General features: G+C 40.2%; 3 protein-coding genes across 11 annotated transcripts; 2 read left to right on the forward strand and 1 right to left on the reverse strand.

Moving 5' to 3' along the window:
* Positions 1 to 47: 47 nt before the first annotated feature.
* On the reverse strand, positions 48 to 5,230 carry LOC124178442 (PRKCA-binding protein). Of its 9 annotated transcripts, none has more exons than XM_046561781.1 (6): positions 5,169 to 5,230; positions 3,555 to 3,669; positions 3,202 to 3,267; positions 2,669 to 2,987; positions 1,980 to 2,175; positions 48 to 1,833 (listed from the first exon to the last, which is right to left on the reverse strand). In XM_046561781.1, the coding sequence occupies exons 2-6, from the start codon at positions 3,569 to 3,571 to the stop codon at positions 1,133 to 1,135; spliced, it is 1,299 nt and encodes a 432-aa protein (XP_046417737.1). In that variant the 5' UTR covers positions 3,572 to 3,669; positions 5,169 to 5,230; the 3' UTR covers positions 48 to 1,132. The 9 variants fall into 9 exon arrangements, with proteins under 9 accessions (XP_046417737.1, XP_046417736.1, XP_046417733.1 ...); XM_046561780.1 differs by lacking the exon at positions 5,169 to 5,230 and adding an exon at positions 3,842 to 4,311; XM_046561777.1 differs by lacking the exon at positions 5,169 to 5,230 and adding an exon at positions 3,842 to 4,311 and having other exon boundaries at positions 3,555 to 3,698.
* On the forward strand, positions 4,593 to 7,772 carry LOC124178448 (uncharacterized protein C16orf52 homolog A). The gene is made up of 3 exons (XM_046561796.1): positions 4,593 to 5,051; positions 5,193 to 5,405; positions 6,175 to 7,772. Exons 1-3 carry the CDS (start codon positions 4,949 to 4,951, stop codon positions 6,360 to 6,362), a joined length of 504 nt encoding a protein of 167 aa, XP_046417752.1. The 5' UTR covers positions 4,593 to 4,948; the 3' UTR covers positions 6,363 to 7,772.
* Positions 7,773 to 7,913: 141 nt separating this feature from the next.
* Positions 7,914 to 14,759, forward strand: LOC124178450 (intraflagellar transport protein 172 homolog). The gene is made up of 9 exons (XM_046561798.1): positions 7,914 to 8,064; positions 8,132 to 8,275; positions 8,372 to 8,484; positions 8,596 to 8,781; positions 8,844 to 11,073; positions 11,182 to 11,742; positions 11,818 to 12,261; positions 12,341 to 12,673; positions 13,472 to 14,759. Exons 1-9 carry the CDS (start codon positions 8,026 to 8,028, stop codon positions 14,642 to 14,644), a joined length of 5,223 nt encoding a protein of 1,740 aa, XP_046417754.1. The 5' UTR covers positions 7,914 to 8,025; the 3' UTR covers positions 14,645 to 14,759.
* Positions 14,760 to 14,788: the final 29 nt, after the last annotated feature.

Genomic DNA, 14,788 nt, shown 5'->3' on the forward strand with positions numbered 1-14,788 from the left:
GGCCAAGAGACGAACCGAGCCACCCGGCCATTAACTACGCTCCAAACTGTTTTTCATCAATTTATGCTTTATTGGTCTTACTCTTTGCTATAAATAATTGTTAAATATACATGTTCCCGCGCATGAATGTATACTTATACATATATTTATGTAGTGGTGTGATATATTTTTTGTCGTATCTGCCCAATGCATATAATCTCTCCCTAGCGTAAATCACGTCCTCTTCAAATTTCATCTCACTAAATGCATATACGTGCTGTCACGTATGTATGTATGTATGCATGCATGTACACATACATACTACCGGAAAAAAGAAGCGATGGAAAATGAAAACAAGTGATTCTGGTTACACTCGAAAGTCGAAGTAACAGTCCGCTCCGAACGTAAATCACTTTATTTTCGATTAGGTTCCATACGAAATGCATGTAAGAAATTCATTATTTTCCCTCATTTATGTATTTCTTTGACTAGAATTTTACTTTCATTATAACCTAATTTATTTAAATTAAATCAAACACATGGAATTTAAGAGATCCGCGCAAATTAATAATCAGTAAGTTACTGTAATTCGTGATAGAGTAATCAAGTAAAATGAATCGCGGGATTACATTTAACTTTAAATCAATACGATCTGAAAGCAATGTATTGAATTCATTCATTTAATGTCAACTGTGCAAAAACTTTTTCACTGACACTCTGTTCTAGTATTCATGAATATATTGGGTACCGGAAATAAAATTAACAGAAAAGTCACAACTCAGGCCTTGTTCTTTGATTTTGTGAATGACTAGTCTTAATGACTATAATTCATAAAACTAATGGAACTCGAAAAATCTTATCTCTGTGCTAAACTCTGTGTGTTTCAGCCAGTTGAAAGAGAGAATTCTACAGAAATCTGTAGTTTTTTTGTGGTAACATTTATAATTTACTTCTCTGTTAGCAATCTTCTTAAATCGTCTGTAAAGAAATAAGACAAACCGTACAACTCGAGCTACATGCCGACTAAAACTTGTGGAAACTACCGGGACTTGTCTTATTCCAATGTACTTTTCAGCGATAGCTTATGCAACAAAGCAAGAGAGTAAGAGGATCTAAAGAGTATGTGTAATTCTCATCGGTTTTTGTGATATTGCTAGAACTGGTTTGGCTCTGTGGATAAGAGTACACTTTCCTGGATATCGAGCATCGGCGTTTCGTCATTTTCATTTGTTTTCACATCTTCTTCATCATCCCCATCTTCACTATCCACTAAGGACTGAAGCGGTCCTGTAGTTTTGTATTGGAATGCAGATCGCGATAGGTCGACCTCGACGGGAAACAGGGTAGATTCTGATAGGAGGTCCCGGCTTTCAGCGTGGCACTTAGCTAATCCAGAGGCAAACTTTTGCAGCTGCCATACGACGTCTTGAACATGTTTATTATCGAGCAACTCAAGTTTCACGAGAACATCAGACCTCAATTTAGCGAATCTTGATCTCGCCTCCTGTCGGCATCTCAAAACAAGTCGATATTCGTAATTGCCGGTCTCTACACGGTAAAGCGGCTCCTGGAGAGCCGCGTAACTCTGCTCCTCATCGTCTAACTCTTTAACTTTCAAGCAATAAGAGAGATACTCGAATTTGGCGTCTGCGTATTTACTGATCGTTAATCTCGTGTCTGGAATGGCTTTATGAAGATATGTTCCAAGGTCGCTCAAAATGGGCTTTACCGCCTTTAGCATCGTTACTCCAAACTTTTCCATCTGTCTATGTTGCTCGCCGAATTGCCTGAATGCTTCGCTCGCACGTGGTTGAGGCTCCCTTACACCAATGGCCGCAAAAGCATCACCAAATGCTGTAATGATGGAAGTACATGCCTTGAACAATAACGATACACTCAATTTTGGTAGCTCTATTGACAATTTAGGATATCATTAGACTCAATTGTGATCAATATTGGGCAAAAGCTTTCTGCATATTGTATTAACAATTTCATCATACCTTTGTATACTTGAGTGAGATCAAAAAAAGCTCGTAGAGTGGCTTTTGCATGAGCCACTAAGCCCCTGTATAAATTTTCTGTCCGTTGCAGAGCAGCTAATCGCTGAACCAACGCATCATTACATAATATAGCTCGAGACAAGCCCAGGGCATCTGCTGTGGCACTCCCCATTCCCTCAACCAGTCTGTGCTTGACCTTTAATAACGGAAAATCCCTCTCAAAAAATTGAATTATAAGGTTTTGCAGCCTCGTTGAAAATAGTTTATCCAAGGTCAGCTAACAAACTTCAAGGAATGTTACAATTTTAGTCCGGTAAGATACGTGACGAAAATTAAATATCCTGAGAATTCACAAATTCAATGTATGTAACTTGTAAAAATTTGATAAAATTATTTTGCGAGAATCATCCATTTAAAGTTCAAAAATTCGATAACTACTGAAATTCAAAGCTCAGAAACACGTGAACCTAAATATTCAAATGAGATTAAAACTCGTAATATCCAAAATTTGAATTACTAATTGAGACTTTGTTCATACAACGAACAAGGAACATATGAATCTCATCAAACGTGAATCTATTAAGTTATCAAGGAAGTAGTAAAACAATCCGACCCTATCTGCTATGCAGAAGCAGTGTACTTTTGTTTATGTGATTATCTCAAACACTAATTTAAAATGAAACTTTCACCTTTTTCAGAGCAATATCAAGGGAACGTCCTTGCCTCGGATCAGCATGCAGTTTGTTGTAATTGATGCTGACTTGTCCATCACAAGCCTGAATCATTTTCGCCACTTCAACTTTGGTCTTTCCCTTAACAGAGGCCCCATTAATTGCAACAAGTTCGTCACCGGATTGCAGCGTGCCTTCTGCAGCAGCTGGAGTGTTGTCAAACACTTGCACAATGTAAAGACAAGGGCAAAGCGGAGCTCCACCTCCAATGCTGATCCCAATTAAATTGCTGCTGTCTTTCTGAATCACGACATTCCCCGAAGTTATGGTCATCCCCCTATTTGAAGGATACTAGTGTTAATAAAGATTAGGAGAGGTTTAACATAATTGTTACAATGTCATTATTTGATTTATGTGCAAGTAAGTTTTTTTCATAGAAGAACATTGGGCATATATATATCAATTGCAGATGCAAATTTACAGTTGGCAGCATATAAGAATAAGACAAATAAATATACAATATTAGATCCAACCAATCACATGAAACTTACAGTTGGCTGTTAGGCAGCTGGGTGACAGTGACCACTTTGTCTCGTGCGACCAGTTCTATGTCTGGACTAACTCCGATGCAGCAAGCAATAAGAAAATAGCGCAAGACGCAGTAAAACGAGAATTCCTTTAAAATTGGGAGCTCAAATCTTGAACTGGATGAAACGGATTCGGAAGGAAATGTTCTTCGACCACACACACACACGCATACCTACGCACGCACGCACACACACATGCAGACACGCAGAGATTTAATATCAGAAATTCAAAACAATTTTCTAATTTCACACATTATACACATCTTTGACGTGAACAAACTCATTTAAATGTAATATAATCAAAATAATATGCATACATGCGATCTTCCATCATGGTCAGCTGATGCAGTTCGACGTTAGCCCGAGGCAGAGCGGTTAAAGAAATACCGAGATCTTCGTTGACTCCATTTGTATTGGTGGAAGGTATTGTGTCTGGAGGCGATAAGAAGCTGTTCGTTAGACTGTGCCGCCGAGCGGTGACAGTGGTTGAGCATGCATAAATGAATACAAGAAACAGAGATAAAGTGAAATTAACATAAGATAAAGCATGATAAAGCGCACACACACACACAAGCGATGTGTAGTTTGTGATAAGTAAACCAACATTTTATCCTCCTCGAAGAAAAAGTCGTCCTCAAATTCCATGTTGGTAACCTTATTTAGGTTATATATTTTATATTATATTCGTATAAAACTTATACAGATCGTATAAAATATATTGGTAGGGATTGATTCCTCGGTAATTACTGTACAGGTCACTTTGAACGCTGCGACATTCTCCGGTCGGCGGATACTTTCCTATTCTCACGACTTCAATTATCTTCTCAAATTCTTCGGAAGGGCGTTTTTCGATTTTGTCAAATAAGTTCAATTGCCGCCTTTAACTTGGCTCAACTTGGCTGAATCTGATCAATTTGACATTTGGATTGACATTTGCTATGGACTGATTTGCCTTCACTCATCGCTGTACCCTTTGTGTTGTTGTTCCATGCTGTAAGGCTTCGTTGTTTCAAATTTACTGGGGTTCGTTCGTCTACATGATTTGTTTAGTAGTGCCTCCATGTTCCAAAAGACGTCAGAATTAGACGAATTTAGTCGGAGTTTACGAACACACTCACACTACTATGGGTGCGTTCCGAAAATATCTCCCAGTGTTATCACGATCTTTTATCTCTTGTGCGCTGCCAAGTTTATGAGTAGCTCTGCCTCTGTCCTAGGAACTCTTAGCACTGCCAGTAGTGTGGAACGCACCCTATGAATTGATGTACGTATGTATGTATGACACACCTGGTTCATGTTTTGGATTGAAAAGGGCAGAAAGTATGTTCCCTGGGAAAGGGATTAAAGCATTGACAAGAGTATCCAGAAAATCTGAGCTGAGACCACGGAGTACTCCGTGTTGTATATCTTACTTCGTGATACCTTCATAACTCGACGTATTTGATAATAATCAACATAATAATAATAAAATCAAAACTTAAAATCCACTAAAATTGTGATCAGTAAGATAATAAACAACAAGACAGATAATATCTGTCAAGATACAAACTGACCTATGAAATTGCAGTGGAAATATTGTTTAGAGAAAATAAGTGACGCGAAATTGATTGACGAGGAAAAGAGACAGACAATGGTGAAATCGTGCAAGGTAGCGTAAACTTCGTATCCCGCATGAAAACAAACGTAAAACGTTGTGGAACAGTACAACACGATGGATAAACTGACCATTATATCGGGGACTTTGTTTTTGGCAGCTGACATGTTCGCAATCGTCAGTCTGGCCATGCCCGATTGGATTATCACCGATGTTGGAGGTTTGCATCAATCAAGGATCACTCAAAACTGATATTATTCTCTATATGCATGTTTTGACAATATTAAAATGAAATTACCAATGAAACAAAAATTGATTTTCTCATAACTATACTGACCGTAAAATATGCCATGATTTTTAGGTGACACCAGACTCGGATTGATGTGGTCATGTATGACGCTGTACAACCGGCCCCAAGTCTGCTATCCTCCTGACCTTCAGCTTGAATGGCTACTTGCGCTCGTCTGCATATCCATAGGGTGTATTCTGATAACAACCACTATCATACTCCTTGCAAGTTCTCATTGGGACCGCAACGTCATTCCTTATGCCAGATGGGTTGGATTTTCAGCCAGTAAATAATGTTTAAACTTCTTAGACTATGATAGTAATAGTAATGCGGAGTATTCAGGCTTTCAATATGAACCGAAGATATCCTCTGAGATATCCATACTTTTCTATAACTGTTCAGAAATACAGTGGGTGCTAGATAAATGGTCTTTCAATATAAGACTATGCGAGTGAGTACCCCTTCACACGCATGGTCACTCGCACAAATGTAGCATCCTCCACCACAGTGCACCCATTCACACTGCACTACACTGCCACCCCCTACCGCGCACGGCTCTCGCTTTCAACGCCAGTAGTGGAGGCGATTATATCTAGCATCCACTGTACTATGAAACTCTTTATCATTGCCTGGAAATATAATATTGTGTTATAAGTCCGGAAAGTGGGCGATTTCTGATGAGTGTGAAGTTTACAGCGTGACCTGCATGCATGAGTGCTGCGCTTACACGAATACGAGTGCAAAGTTGGTGCAAGGTTGGTAGAGTGTGATCGCATGACTACTAGTATGAACGCAGCATGGGCAAAGGCGGGTGCTGTAATCACACAAGTCAGATATCACCCATCTTGATTGACAGTGTATAAAACTGTGAGTAGGTAAATTGTACTCAATGACAGAAGGCATAAAATTGAGTTATTTGAAAGTGCGCATGCACCAAAGATAACCCTAGTGTGTTAAATATAAGATTTCAATTGTGCTCATTACCCATGCGCCAACATTGTTGTATCATATTGTTCGGAAATGGGGCAACAGTCGAATAATTTATATTTTGCAGTGGTACTATTCTGCCTGGCAGCAGTGATCTTTCCAATGGGTTTCCACGTGGATGAAATTGGCGGCCAGCCATATCAGTTACCGAATTCGCATCAGGTCGGAATTTCTTACATAATGTTTGTCCTGGCATTGTGGATAACCGTTATCTCCGAGCTATTTGCAGGCAAAGTTTGCCTACCACATTTCTAGCATATTCCATTGCATTTTCTTTTCCTCTCCTTGCTTCTTGGGATCACGTATTATGCGTACAATTACCCTAAAGGTATAATTATGCATTACTTCAAAAGTTTGGAGCCTTGAAGAATGGGTTAGCTACTGGAGTGATTCGTGCTTCAGAAAAAGAAGAAAAGAAGTTGTAAAAACAAATGAAACACTGGCGCACCTGCCGCCATAACTTATCATTTCAAAAACATTCCTGATTCTGGGAAACAAGAAGTACTACCTTGTTTACCATTGAGTTGACTTGTTGCGTTCTTGTTGGAGGCAAGACCCTTCCATATTGTCTCTTCAGTATACCTAATTTGCTCATATTTTACCAGAGATCCGTGTATTGGCAAGCATGAATACTGTAACTTTTAAATCTCTGATGTTTGGTCTGATTTTTTTTTTATGCTTATATTATTCTTAGTATCATATGTCGGGTATTTAATGGGAACACTCTGTAGTAATAATGATAACATTGATATTATAGTTGTCGAAATGCTGTGCAATTTTTAATGAATTTATGGCTTCCTGTTTACGTTATGAGAATATTACTTACTTCTGTTGCGAGTAGTGATAGCTTATAAGTATTATGTAAATATGAAATATTCCAAGCCTAGTTGTCCTGTAAATGATTCAATATGATTTACTTTGCAAAACAAATTTTGCGAGAGGAAATTGTTGTTGTAAAATATTGCTTTGACAATAATGAGTTTCCTTATTCTGGTTGCTTAATGTAAGACGTTTAAAACGAGTATAGATTTTATTTCAATGCTGAATCTTCAAACGAATGAAATGCTATACCAATATTCCGAAATTGTGACCAGACACAACTGTACTGGATTATATATCTTGTAATAACTTCATTACAATAATAAGGAAAGTTCACATTCCGTCGAATTTATGCTATTCATATATTGAAGTATGGAGGTAATATCTGGTGGGATCTATGACAGATTTTTATGGTTGCATATAAACAGCTTTACTTAACATACACGTATAAATAACATGTGAGAGCTCAAGTATGGTTACACTCATTGTCAGTGCGAGGCCTCCAAAGGCAATCTTGTACATATAATATATATCTTGGAATTGATATTCATTTGGAATCTCTACACTGTCTCGTTTATATCATTTTAGATTAGATAGAATTGTATAATATATTCTCTCAACTTGTGAATTTTTAAACAAAATATATTACACGACATAATATTTACGTTGCATAAAAAGCATTGTAGTTATGTGACAAATACAAATTATGTTGTGGCTAATAAGCAACCAATTGTATCTCAATTATCTTGAATACATTCTTTTATGACTGTACATTTATTTAAAATATATAATATGATGATATTGTAAAAAAAAAAAATGGAATAAATTTGTTATTTCGCCATGCAATCTTGAATTGGTTACTATTACGTCTAATCTTATCAAATCTATTTCAAAAGTTTTATAAAAAGCACCTCAGTCCCAGTTCATTGGTAGTTTGTCTTAAAAGGCAGGTGCGTTGCTATGGAGACAACATGTACATACCATGAAGGCCGAGTTAAATGCTTCACTTATGAAGCCTGTTTCAATGTGAAAATAAAAATCATTTACACTTGTGGAAATGGCTTCTCAATAAGTTAAAAATTTTATTTTCCACACAAATATGTTGCTGAAATATTTGGGATCAGTTTTAACCGCACAAGTAAGTTTCGTTCGTCATATGCACTACTTTGTACACTGGTGATAAACGTAGTGTATCTTTCAATCAGGATAGTGAAAATAGAGTCGCTGCTATTGTATGGTCACCCAATAATTTAAGACTTGCCGTTGCGTCGTCTGATAGATCAATATATCTATTCGATGAAAAAGGAGTAATGAAGGATAGATTTTCTACCAAGCCTGCAGACCCTAAAGTGAGTTGAAGAATATTTTATAATCAACTTCTTTTTGATACCAACAGTCTCACTCTAACACAAAAATTTGGAATAATTTTTTTTGGATATTTCAAGTACGGTAAAAAGAGTTACATTATAAAAGGCATTGCTTTTTCTCCGGATTCTACAAGAATCGCTGTTGGACAAACGGACAACATTGTTTACGTCTATAGAATTGGAGAAGATTGGTAAGTTACATTATGTATATTACAAGGGTCGTAGAAATGTTTCGATATCTTCCCGCTTCATATTCTGATTATCACCATGAAGACTTATACTTATGATATTCCAAACTACAGGGGCGAGAAGAAAGTTATCTGTAACAAATTTGGTCAAAGCGCAGCTGTAACTTGCTTAATATGGCCATCCGAGGGTCCAATCATCATAGGTTTAGCAGATGGAAAGGTGCGAGCTGCAATGCTGAAGGCCAACAAAGGTCACACTCTCTACGCGTCGGACTCCATGGCAATTTCACTTGCCGTCAAGTAATAACCTACCATATCAATATTCTCAATCTCCATAATTTGAAATTTTGTCATTTTCTCAGTGTAAAAGGAACTGGCTTTCTCTCTGGTCACGCGGACGGCAGCATCATACGTTACTATATCGCTGAAGATGGTCAAGCGGAGCCTCCAGGCCGAGTATTGACGCACGGAGTACCAGCCTATGCACTGGCATGGCCTGCAGGTCACATTTTTACTGCTGGCTGCGACAAAAGAATAGTATTCTATGATCCTAGAGGTAAACAAGTGAAGAGTTTCGACTACAGTCGAGAAGAGGGAGAAAGAGAAATGACCGTTGCCTGCTGCAGCCCAAGTGGACAAAGCGTGGCTGTTGGGTCTTGGGACAAAATTAGACTGTTAGATTGGAGTCCACGGAGAGGAATATGGGAAGAAGCAAACGTACGAACATTGCCAAATTTATATACAGTCACTGCTTTGACCTGGCGTAGAGATGGATCAAGGCTAGTAGTTGGTGGTTTGTGCGGAGCCGTCGAACAATTTGAGTCAATTTTACGGCGATCAATCGTAAGAGGAAGTCACGAGGTGGTCTATGTTGGGCCCAGCCAAGTTGTCATTCGTCCTCTGAATGGAACCAGTCGTTCGGTTGTTATAAGATCGCAAACAGGTAGCGAAATAGAAGATGTCAGAGTCCTTGGACGCAAGGATAACCACATAATGGCCAGAACATCTACAACTCTCTTAGTCAGCGATATAGAATTAAATCTTCTTAGCGAAATACCATGGGAAGACAAAGGCGGTAGTGAAAAATTCTTTTTTGAATATCCCGGTGTCTGTCTAATATTCTGCGCTGGGGAATTGACAATCGTCGAATATGGCCAGAGCGAGATATTGGGTTCGGTGAGGACAGAAGCTGTCAATCCCCATGTAGTCAGTATCAGGATAAACGAACGACATATGCCTGGGATGCCTGACAACAAGAAATTAGCATACCTCCTGGATCCCAGAACTGTGTGTGTTATTGACCTTGTGACAAACGCCACTATATGTATCACTGTACATGACGTAAGGGTCGACTGGCTGGAGCTGAGTGAAACAGGTCACAGACTTTTGTCACGTGACAGAAGAGGTCGATTGTGGCTTACCGATGACCAAGGAACACGCTCACTCTTGCTTGCTGGGGCAAGTTTTGCATCCTGGGTACCCGGGAGCGATGTAGCTGTAGCTCAGACTGGAACAACACTCGCGGTGTGGTACAACGTTGATGCGCCTGAAGCTGCTACGTTGATTCCAATCAAAGGGGACGCGGTTGATGTGATTAGAGAGAATGGCCACACCAGAGTGATGGTTGAGGAAGCTGGTGGGCAGATTAGCTATCTTCTTGATGAAGGATTGATCGAGTTTGGCACAGCACTTCATGACAACGATTTCGGTCGTGTTGTCTTGTTTTTAGAAGAACTTGGTGATAGGCCGCAAGCTGAAGTTATGTGGGAAAATGTGGCGAGCAATGCCATGGCTGCTAGACAGCTGCCTGTGGCCGCTAGGTGCTATGCAGCGCTAGGCGACGTAGCTTGTTCAAATTTCTTAACAGAGATAGTAGTCGCTGGCGAGAAGTACTCATCACAGACCGGAAACGACGCCCTTAGTAGCCCGGACTGTTGGGCCAAAATTGCCATTCTAAATGGGGAACTAAAGACAGCCGAAGCTATTTACCTGGAGCAAAATGAACTGGACAAAGCCTTGGAGATGTACCAAAAATATTGGCGCTGGGAAGAGGCTTTGGCTTTGGCACAAGCGAGAGGATGGGCGGGACTCGAATCGTTACGAGATAATCATTTAAAGTGGCTTCTCGAGAGTGGGCAGGTCGCGAGGGCTGCGGCGATCATAGAACCTGAGAATCCTCGCTTGGCCATCTCACTCTACTTACAAGCTCATCGTCCTGGGCGAGCTGCGCGGTTGGCACTTGCTAACGAAGATTTGATAGAGGACAGCAGCATAGTCGCCGATGTAATCAGCGCCTTGAAAGGGGCGGATCTTATGGAATTGGCGGGTGAAATTTTAGAGAAATCTGGTGAGCCATCAAATGCTATCAAGTGCTACGCTCAAGCTGGCGTATTTGCTCGAGCACTAGAACTGGCGCGTACGGTGGAACCTAACTCTGTAGTCAGTCTAGAGCGAGATTGGGGACACCATTTGGCTGCTGGTGGCCACTATGATGCCGCAATTAATCATTTCATTGAATCAGGCGAAACTGCCTTGGCTCTTGATGCTGCCATCAAGGCTCATCAATGGCGAAAGGCTCTACAGATCGTTCAGGTAGAAGAATTTTACTTCGCGAATATTCACGTTTCGGGTCACTTAACCCGGAAATAATTTTTGAATGTTGTTCACACACAATTAGCCGTTATAATTGTTTTTTTCTAGGTCATTGAAAATGACAGTCCTGAGATACAGACTCAGTGTGCAAGATTAGGAGAATACTTTGCTTCGATTGGAGATCAAGATATGGCAGAGATGTTATTCCTTCGTGCGGGTCAAGCCAAGCGAGCAATTGAGACGCACATTAATTCTGGTGACTGGACAAGAGCATATGAAGTCGCAATGAACCACATGAGTTCTGAAGAGGCTAATGAAGTGCTTTCTAGACACGTGGAAATGTTGCAGCAAGCTGGAGACCTGAGACAAGCGGAAGCACTGTACATTGCAATGAATCAGTATGACCTCGCAATTGCAATGTATCGGCGGGAGGGACATAGAGGGGATATGGTTAGGCTGGTTCGTAAATACAGACCTGAGCTCCTCGAAGCCACCCACGCTCATTTAGCCAGAGAACTGGAAGCTGCTGGAAAGCCCAGAGAAGCTGAGGAACATTTCCTGGGAAATGGAGATTGGCGAGGCGCTGTAGCTGCCTACAGAGCAGCCAATATGTGGGAAGATGCTCTGAGAGTGGCTAAAGAAGCCTCTGGAGAAAAGGCCGCGCAGCAGGTAGGATTATACAGTCCAAATTGTTGGCGTGTATCCTCAGTTGTGAAAAATATAACAGTTTTTTTTTTTTGATAGGTAGCGCTGATGTGGACACGCACTTTAGCCCCCGAATTAGGTGCGAGGCTGTTGATGCGTCTGGGTTACTTTGATCCATGTCTTCAACTGGCCTGCGAGGCAAACTTATTTGACTGGGCCTTAGAGATTGTAAAATACGGTACCCTGGATCAGAAGAAAGAAGTGTACTACAAACACGCGATGGCTCTTGAAGATGAGGGGCGATTTTCTGAGGCAGAAAAGGAATTTGTTCTGGCTGGTAAAGCAATGGAAGCTGTACAGATGTACATTCACACTAGAGAATGGGATGCGGCTGAAGAAGTTGCACAAGCGCATTATCCTGATGGACTACCTCAAGTCCTTATTTCGAAGGCAGCTGATGCCGCCGAGGCACAAGACTATGCTGTAGCAGAGTCGCTTCTCTTGCGAGCCCACAAGCCTGAAATCATCGTCAGTCATTATAAGGTGATAAATGTAGATCCAAATTTGAAAATTTCAAATTATACCAAGGATGAGAAAATTAATTCTCTTCTATACTTTGCAGAAAGCTGGTATGTGGTCAGAAGCTATGCGCGTCTGCCGAGAGTATTTACCAAGCCAGGAAGCTGCGTTGAGGCGAGAATTAACCCAGGCAAGCTCTGGGCTTGGAGCAAATGGCAGTTCTGGAAACCTTGAAGAAGCTCGTAGATGGTTGGAGGCTGGAGAAGTCCGAGCGGCACTAGACGTTCTGATATTAGATCCGGATGCACCAAAGGCTGCACTTGTTCAAGCAGCAGATATACTCATTCACCAGGCTGACTTCGAGACTGCAGTTCAAATCGGAGAGGACTTAGGCACCAGATTATTTAGAGTCAATGAACATGCCCTTGCCGCACAGGTACGTTAAATACACTGCTATGGTTAGTGAAGAATATGTGTATAGGAGTAGATGGTTGAAGAAATGGATGAATTTTGGAAATCTATATCTTAACAACCAATGGTTCAATGTAATTGGAGTTTGTTGTACACAGATCGAGTTGTATTTGAGTATTGGTTATTAGAACGAAATGGTAAAAAGCATCATTATCAATAACGTCTACTATTTCGGTCAGTGACATGTTTCATGATACCCACGATATCTCGAAACAAATTGATTCAAATTTGGAGAAAAATTCTTATCCTTAGATAACTTATCCTCTTTGCCGCGATTAGTTTATTTTTTTCCTTCAATGATAAAGTAGCAACTATTAGAAGTTCAAATTCAATTTTTGGTACAAAATGTACGAATTTTTTATTTAATTCTCGAAACTTGACGATCATTTTTTTTAAATAGTAGGATCGTAATAAAAAGGATAAACTATCCAAGCATACTGTCTCTAGATTTGGAAGTAAGTTGGTTGAGCTGAATTTCAGATATCGTAGTCACCTCAAAAATGTCACTGAGCGAAATGTTTAACATTGTTGCCAATGTTAGTGTGTCCAATAAGTTGATACTTACAAAAAAAAAAAAAATGTTTGAGTGAAGCTCGATCTACATATTTATTAATAAAACAAACTCCAATCCAATTGAACAATAAAGTGTTGAATAATAAATACTCAAAGCACATCCACTTTTGCAGTAATATATGCACGTACATTAATATTGAGTTTAAAATTATACATCACCTAACTTTTTTTGATACCTTTGTTATTGCAGGTATTTCTGCAAGCTGACAAGCTGAAGCATGCTGTAGATGCATTGGCGGTAGTCGGTGAATGGGGTAGAGCTAGACGTATCGTAAAAGAGTTGGCACCAGAGCTAGAGCCTTATTTGGAAGAAAAGTACAAAGAAGCTATGATAAGAGAAGGACATGTGGAGCAGTTGGTTGAAGTTGATGCAGATGCAGCGCTAGAGATACTGGCTCGCAAGGGTCAATGGAGTCAAGTTTTTGAGGCAGCAAGTACACAAAGTCCAAAGCTTCTGCATAAGTACATTGCTCAGCGAGCGGCACAACTTTTGAAGACTAGTTCTCCCATGCAGGCACTTCAACTATACGTACAATACGGAGCGCCGTCTATTCCCCAAAATTACAATCTCTATTATCGCTTATCAGAGCTGGTCCTCAACTTCAAGGATTCTAAGGAAGATTATAAGAGTCTCGCTCAGCTGCGAAACGTTTTGCTTGGGCTCATTAAAGGCATGGAATCAACAGCGTCAGAGGAGGCAAAAAAGTTTGATCGCATTCTTCGTGCAGCGCACTATTCGGCACTGAAACATGCCTGCAAGAATTTTTCACCTCTTACTGGAATGGTGACTAAAGTGAGCATATCTCTTCTTCGATATTCAGACATTCTACCTGCAGATCGTTGCTACTATGAAGCTGGATTAGAAGCTCGTACTGCTGGACTGAACAGTGAGGCCTTTGTTTTTCTCAACCATTTCCTGGACCTTGAGGAATGCATTGAAGAAGGCGATGGGGGGTTGTTGGATGTTGAAGATTTAAAAGTCACTGACTTTCCTGTAGAAGTACCACTGCCAACAACTTTAAGCTTGTCCGCTGAACAGCGAGAGGAAGTCAGAGAATGGGTTTTAGCAGTCTCCATGGACCAGAGAGTTGAACAAGGCCTTCCAGTCGATCAACGGGGAGTCTATGTAGGATCGTTAACGAACCCTGCAAACACAGCAGGGGTATTACAAGCCTGTATTCTAACCGGATACCCAATTCGTGGACCAATCATTAATTTCGAGGGTAGCAATCATGCAGCTGATCGCGATGATTGGAATAAACTAGTAAGCACAGCAAGACAAGCTCCTCAAGACTCTCCTTTGAACGATGTACTAATTTTTGTTCAAGAATTTTGCGGCATTTTACCTAGTTATTCATTTTAGGTAAGACCGGTTATTTGAGATAGTAATTTAGAACAACAAGCCACGTTTGTGAGTTATATTATTTAAATAGCTCCAGGGGTAAATAAGGAAATAGGAAATTTCTGATGAATTCGAAGTATCGCTGATTCTTTAGTGTGAATACGA

The sequence above is a fragment of the Neodiprion fabricii genome, chromosome 3 (assembly GCF_021155785.1).
Source record: "Neodiprion fabricii isolate iyNeoFabr1 chromosome 3, iyNeoFabr1.1, whole genome shotgun sequence".
Lineage (NCBI taxonomy): Eukaryota > Metazoa > Arthropoda > Insecta > Hymenoptera > Diprionidae > Neodiprion > Neodiprion fabricii.

Coding starts and splice junctions, on each gene's coding strand:
- LOC124178448 (XM_046561796.1), top strand. CDS start 4,949: ATGGATAAACTGACCATTATATCGGGGACTTTGTTTTTGGCAGCTGAC. Junction 5,052..5,192: donor GATTATCACCGATGTTGGAG/GTTTGCATCAAT, acceptor CATGATTTTTAG/GTGACACCAGACTCGGATTG. Junction 5,406..6,174: donor ATGGGTTGGATTTTCAGCCA/GTAAATAATGTT, acceptor TATATTTTGCAG/TGGTACTATTCTGCCTGGCA.
- LOC124178442 (XM_046561777.1), bottom strand. CDS start 3,882: ATGGAATTTGAGGACGACTTTTTCTTCGAGGAGGATAAAAT. Junction 3,699..3,841: donor TTCTTCGAGGAGGATAAAAT/GTTGGTTTACTT, acceptor TCGGCGGCACAG/TCTAACGAACAGCTTCTTAT. Junction 2,988..3,201: donor CAGCTGCCTAACAGCCAACT/GTAAGTTTCATG, acceptor TCCTTCAAATAG/GGGGATGACCATAACTTCGG.
- LOC124178450 (XM_046561798.1), top strand. CDS start 8,026: ATGTTGCTGAAATATTTGGGATCAGTTTTAACCGCACAA. Junction 8,485..8,595: donor TATAGAATTGGAGAAGATTG/GTAAGTTACATT, acceptor TCCAAACTACAG/GGGCGAGAAGAAAGTTATCT. Junction 12,262..12,340: donor TCATCGTCAGTCATTATAAG/GTGATAAATGTA, acceptor TATACTTTGCAG/AAAGCTGGTATGTGGTCAGA.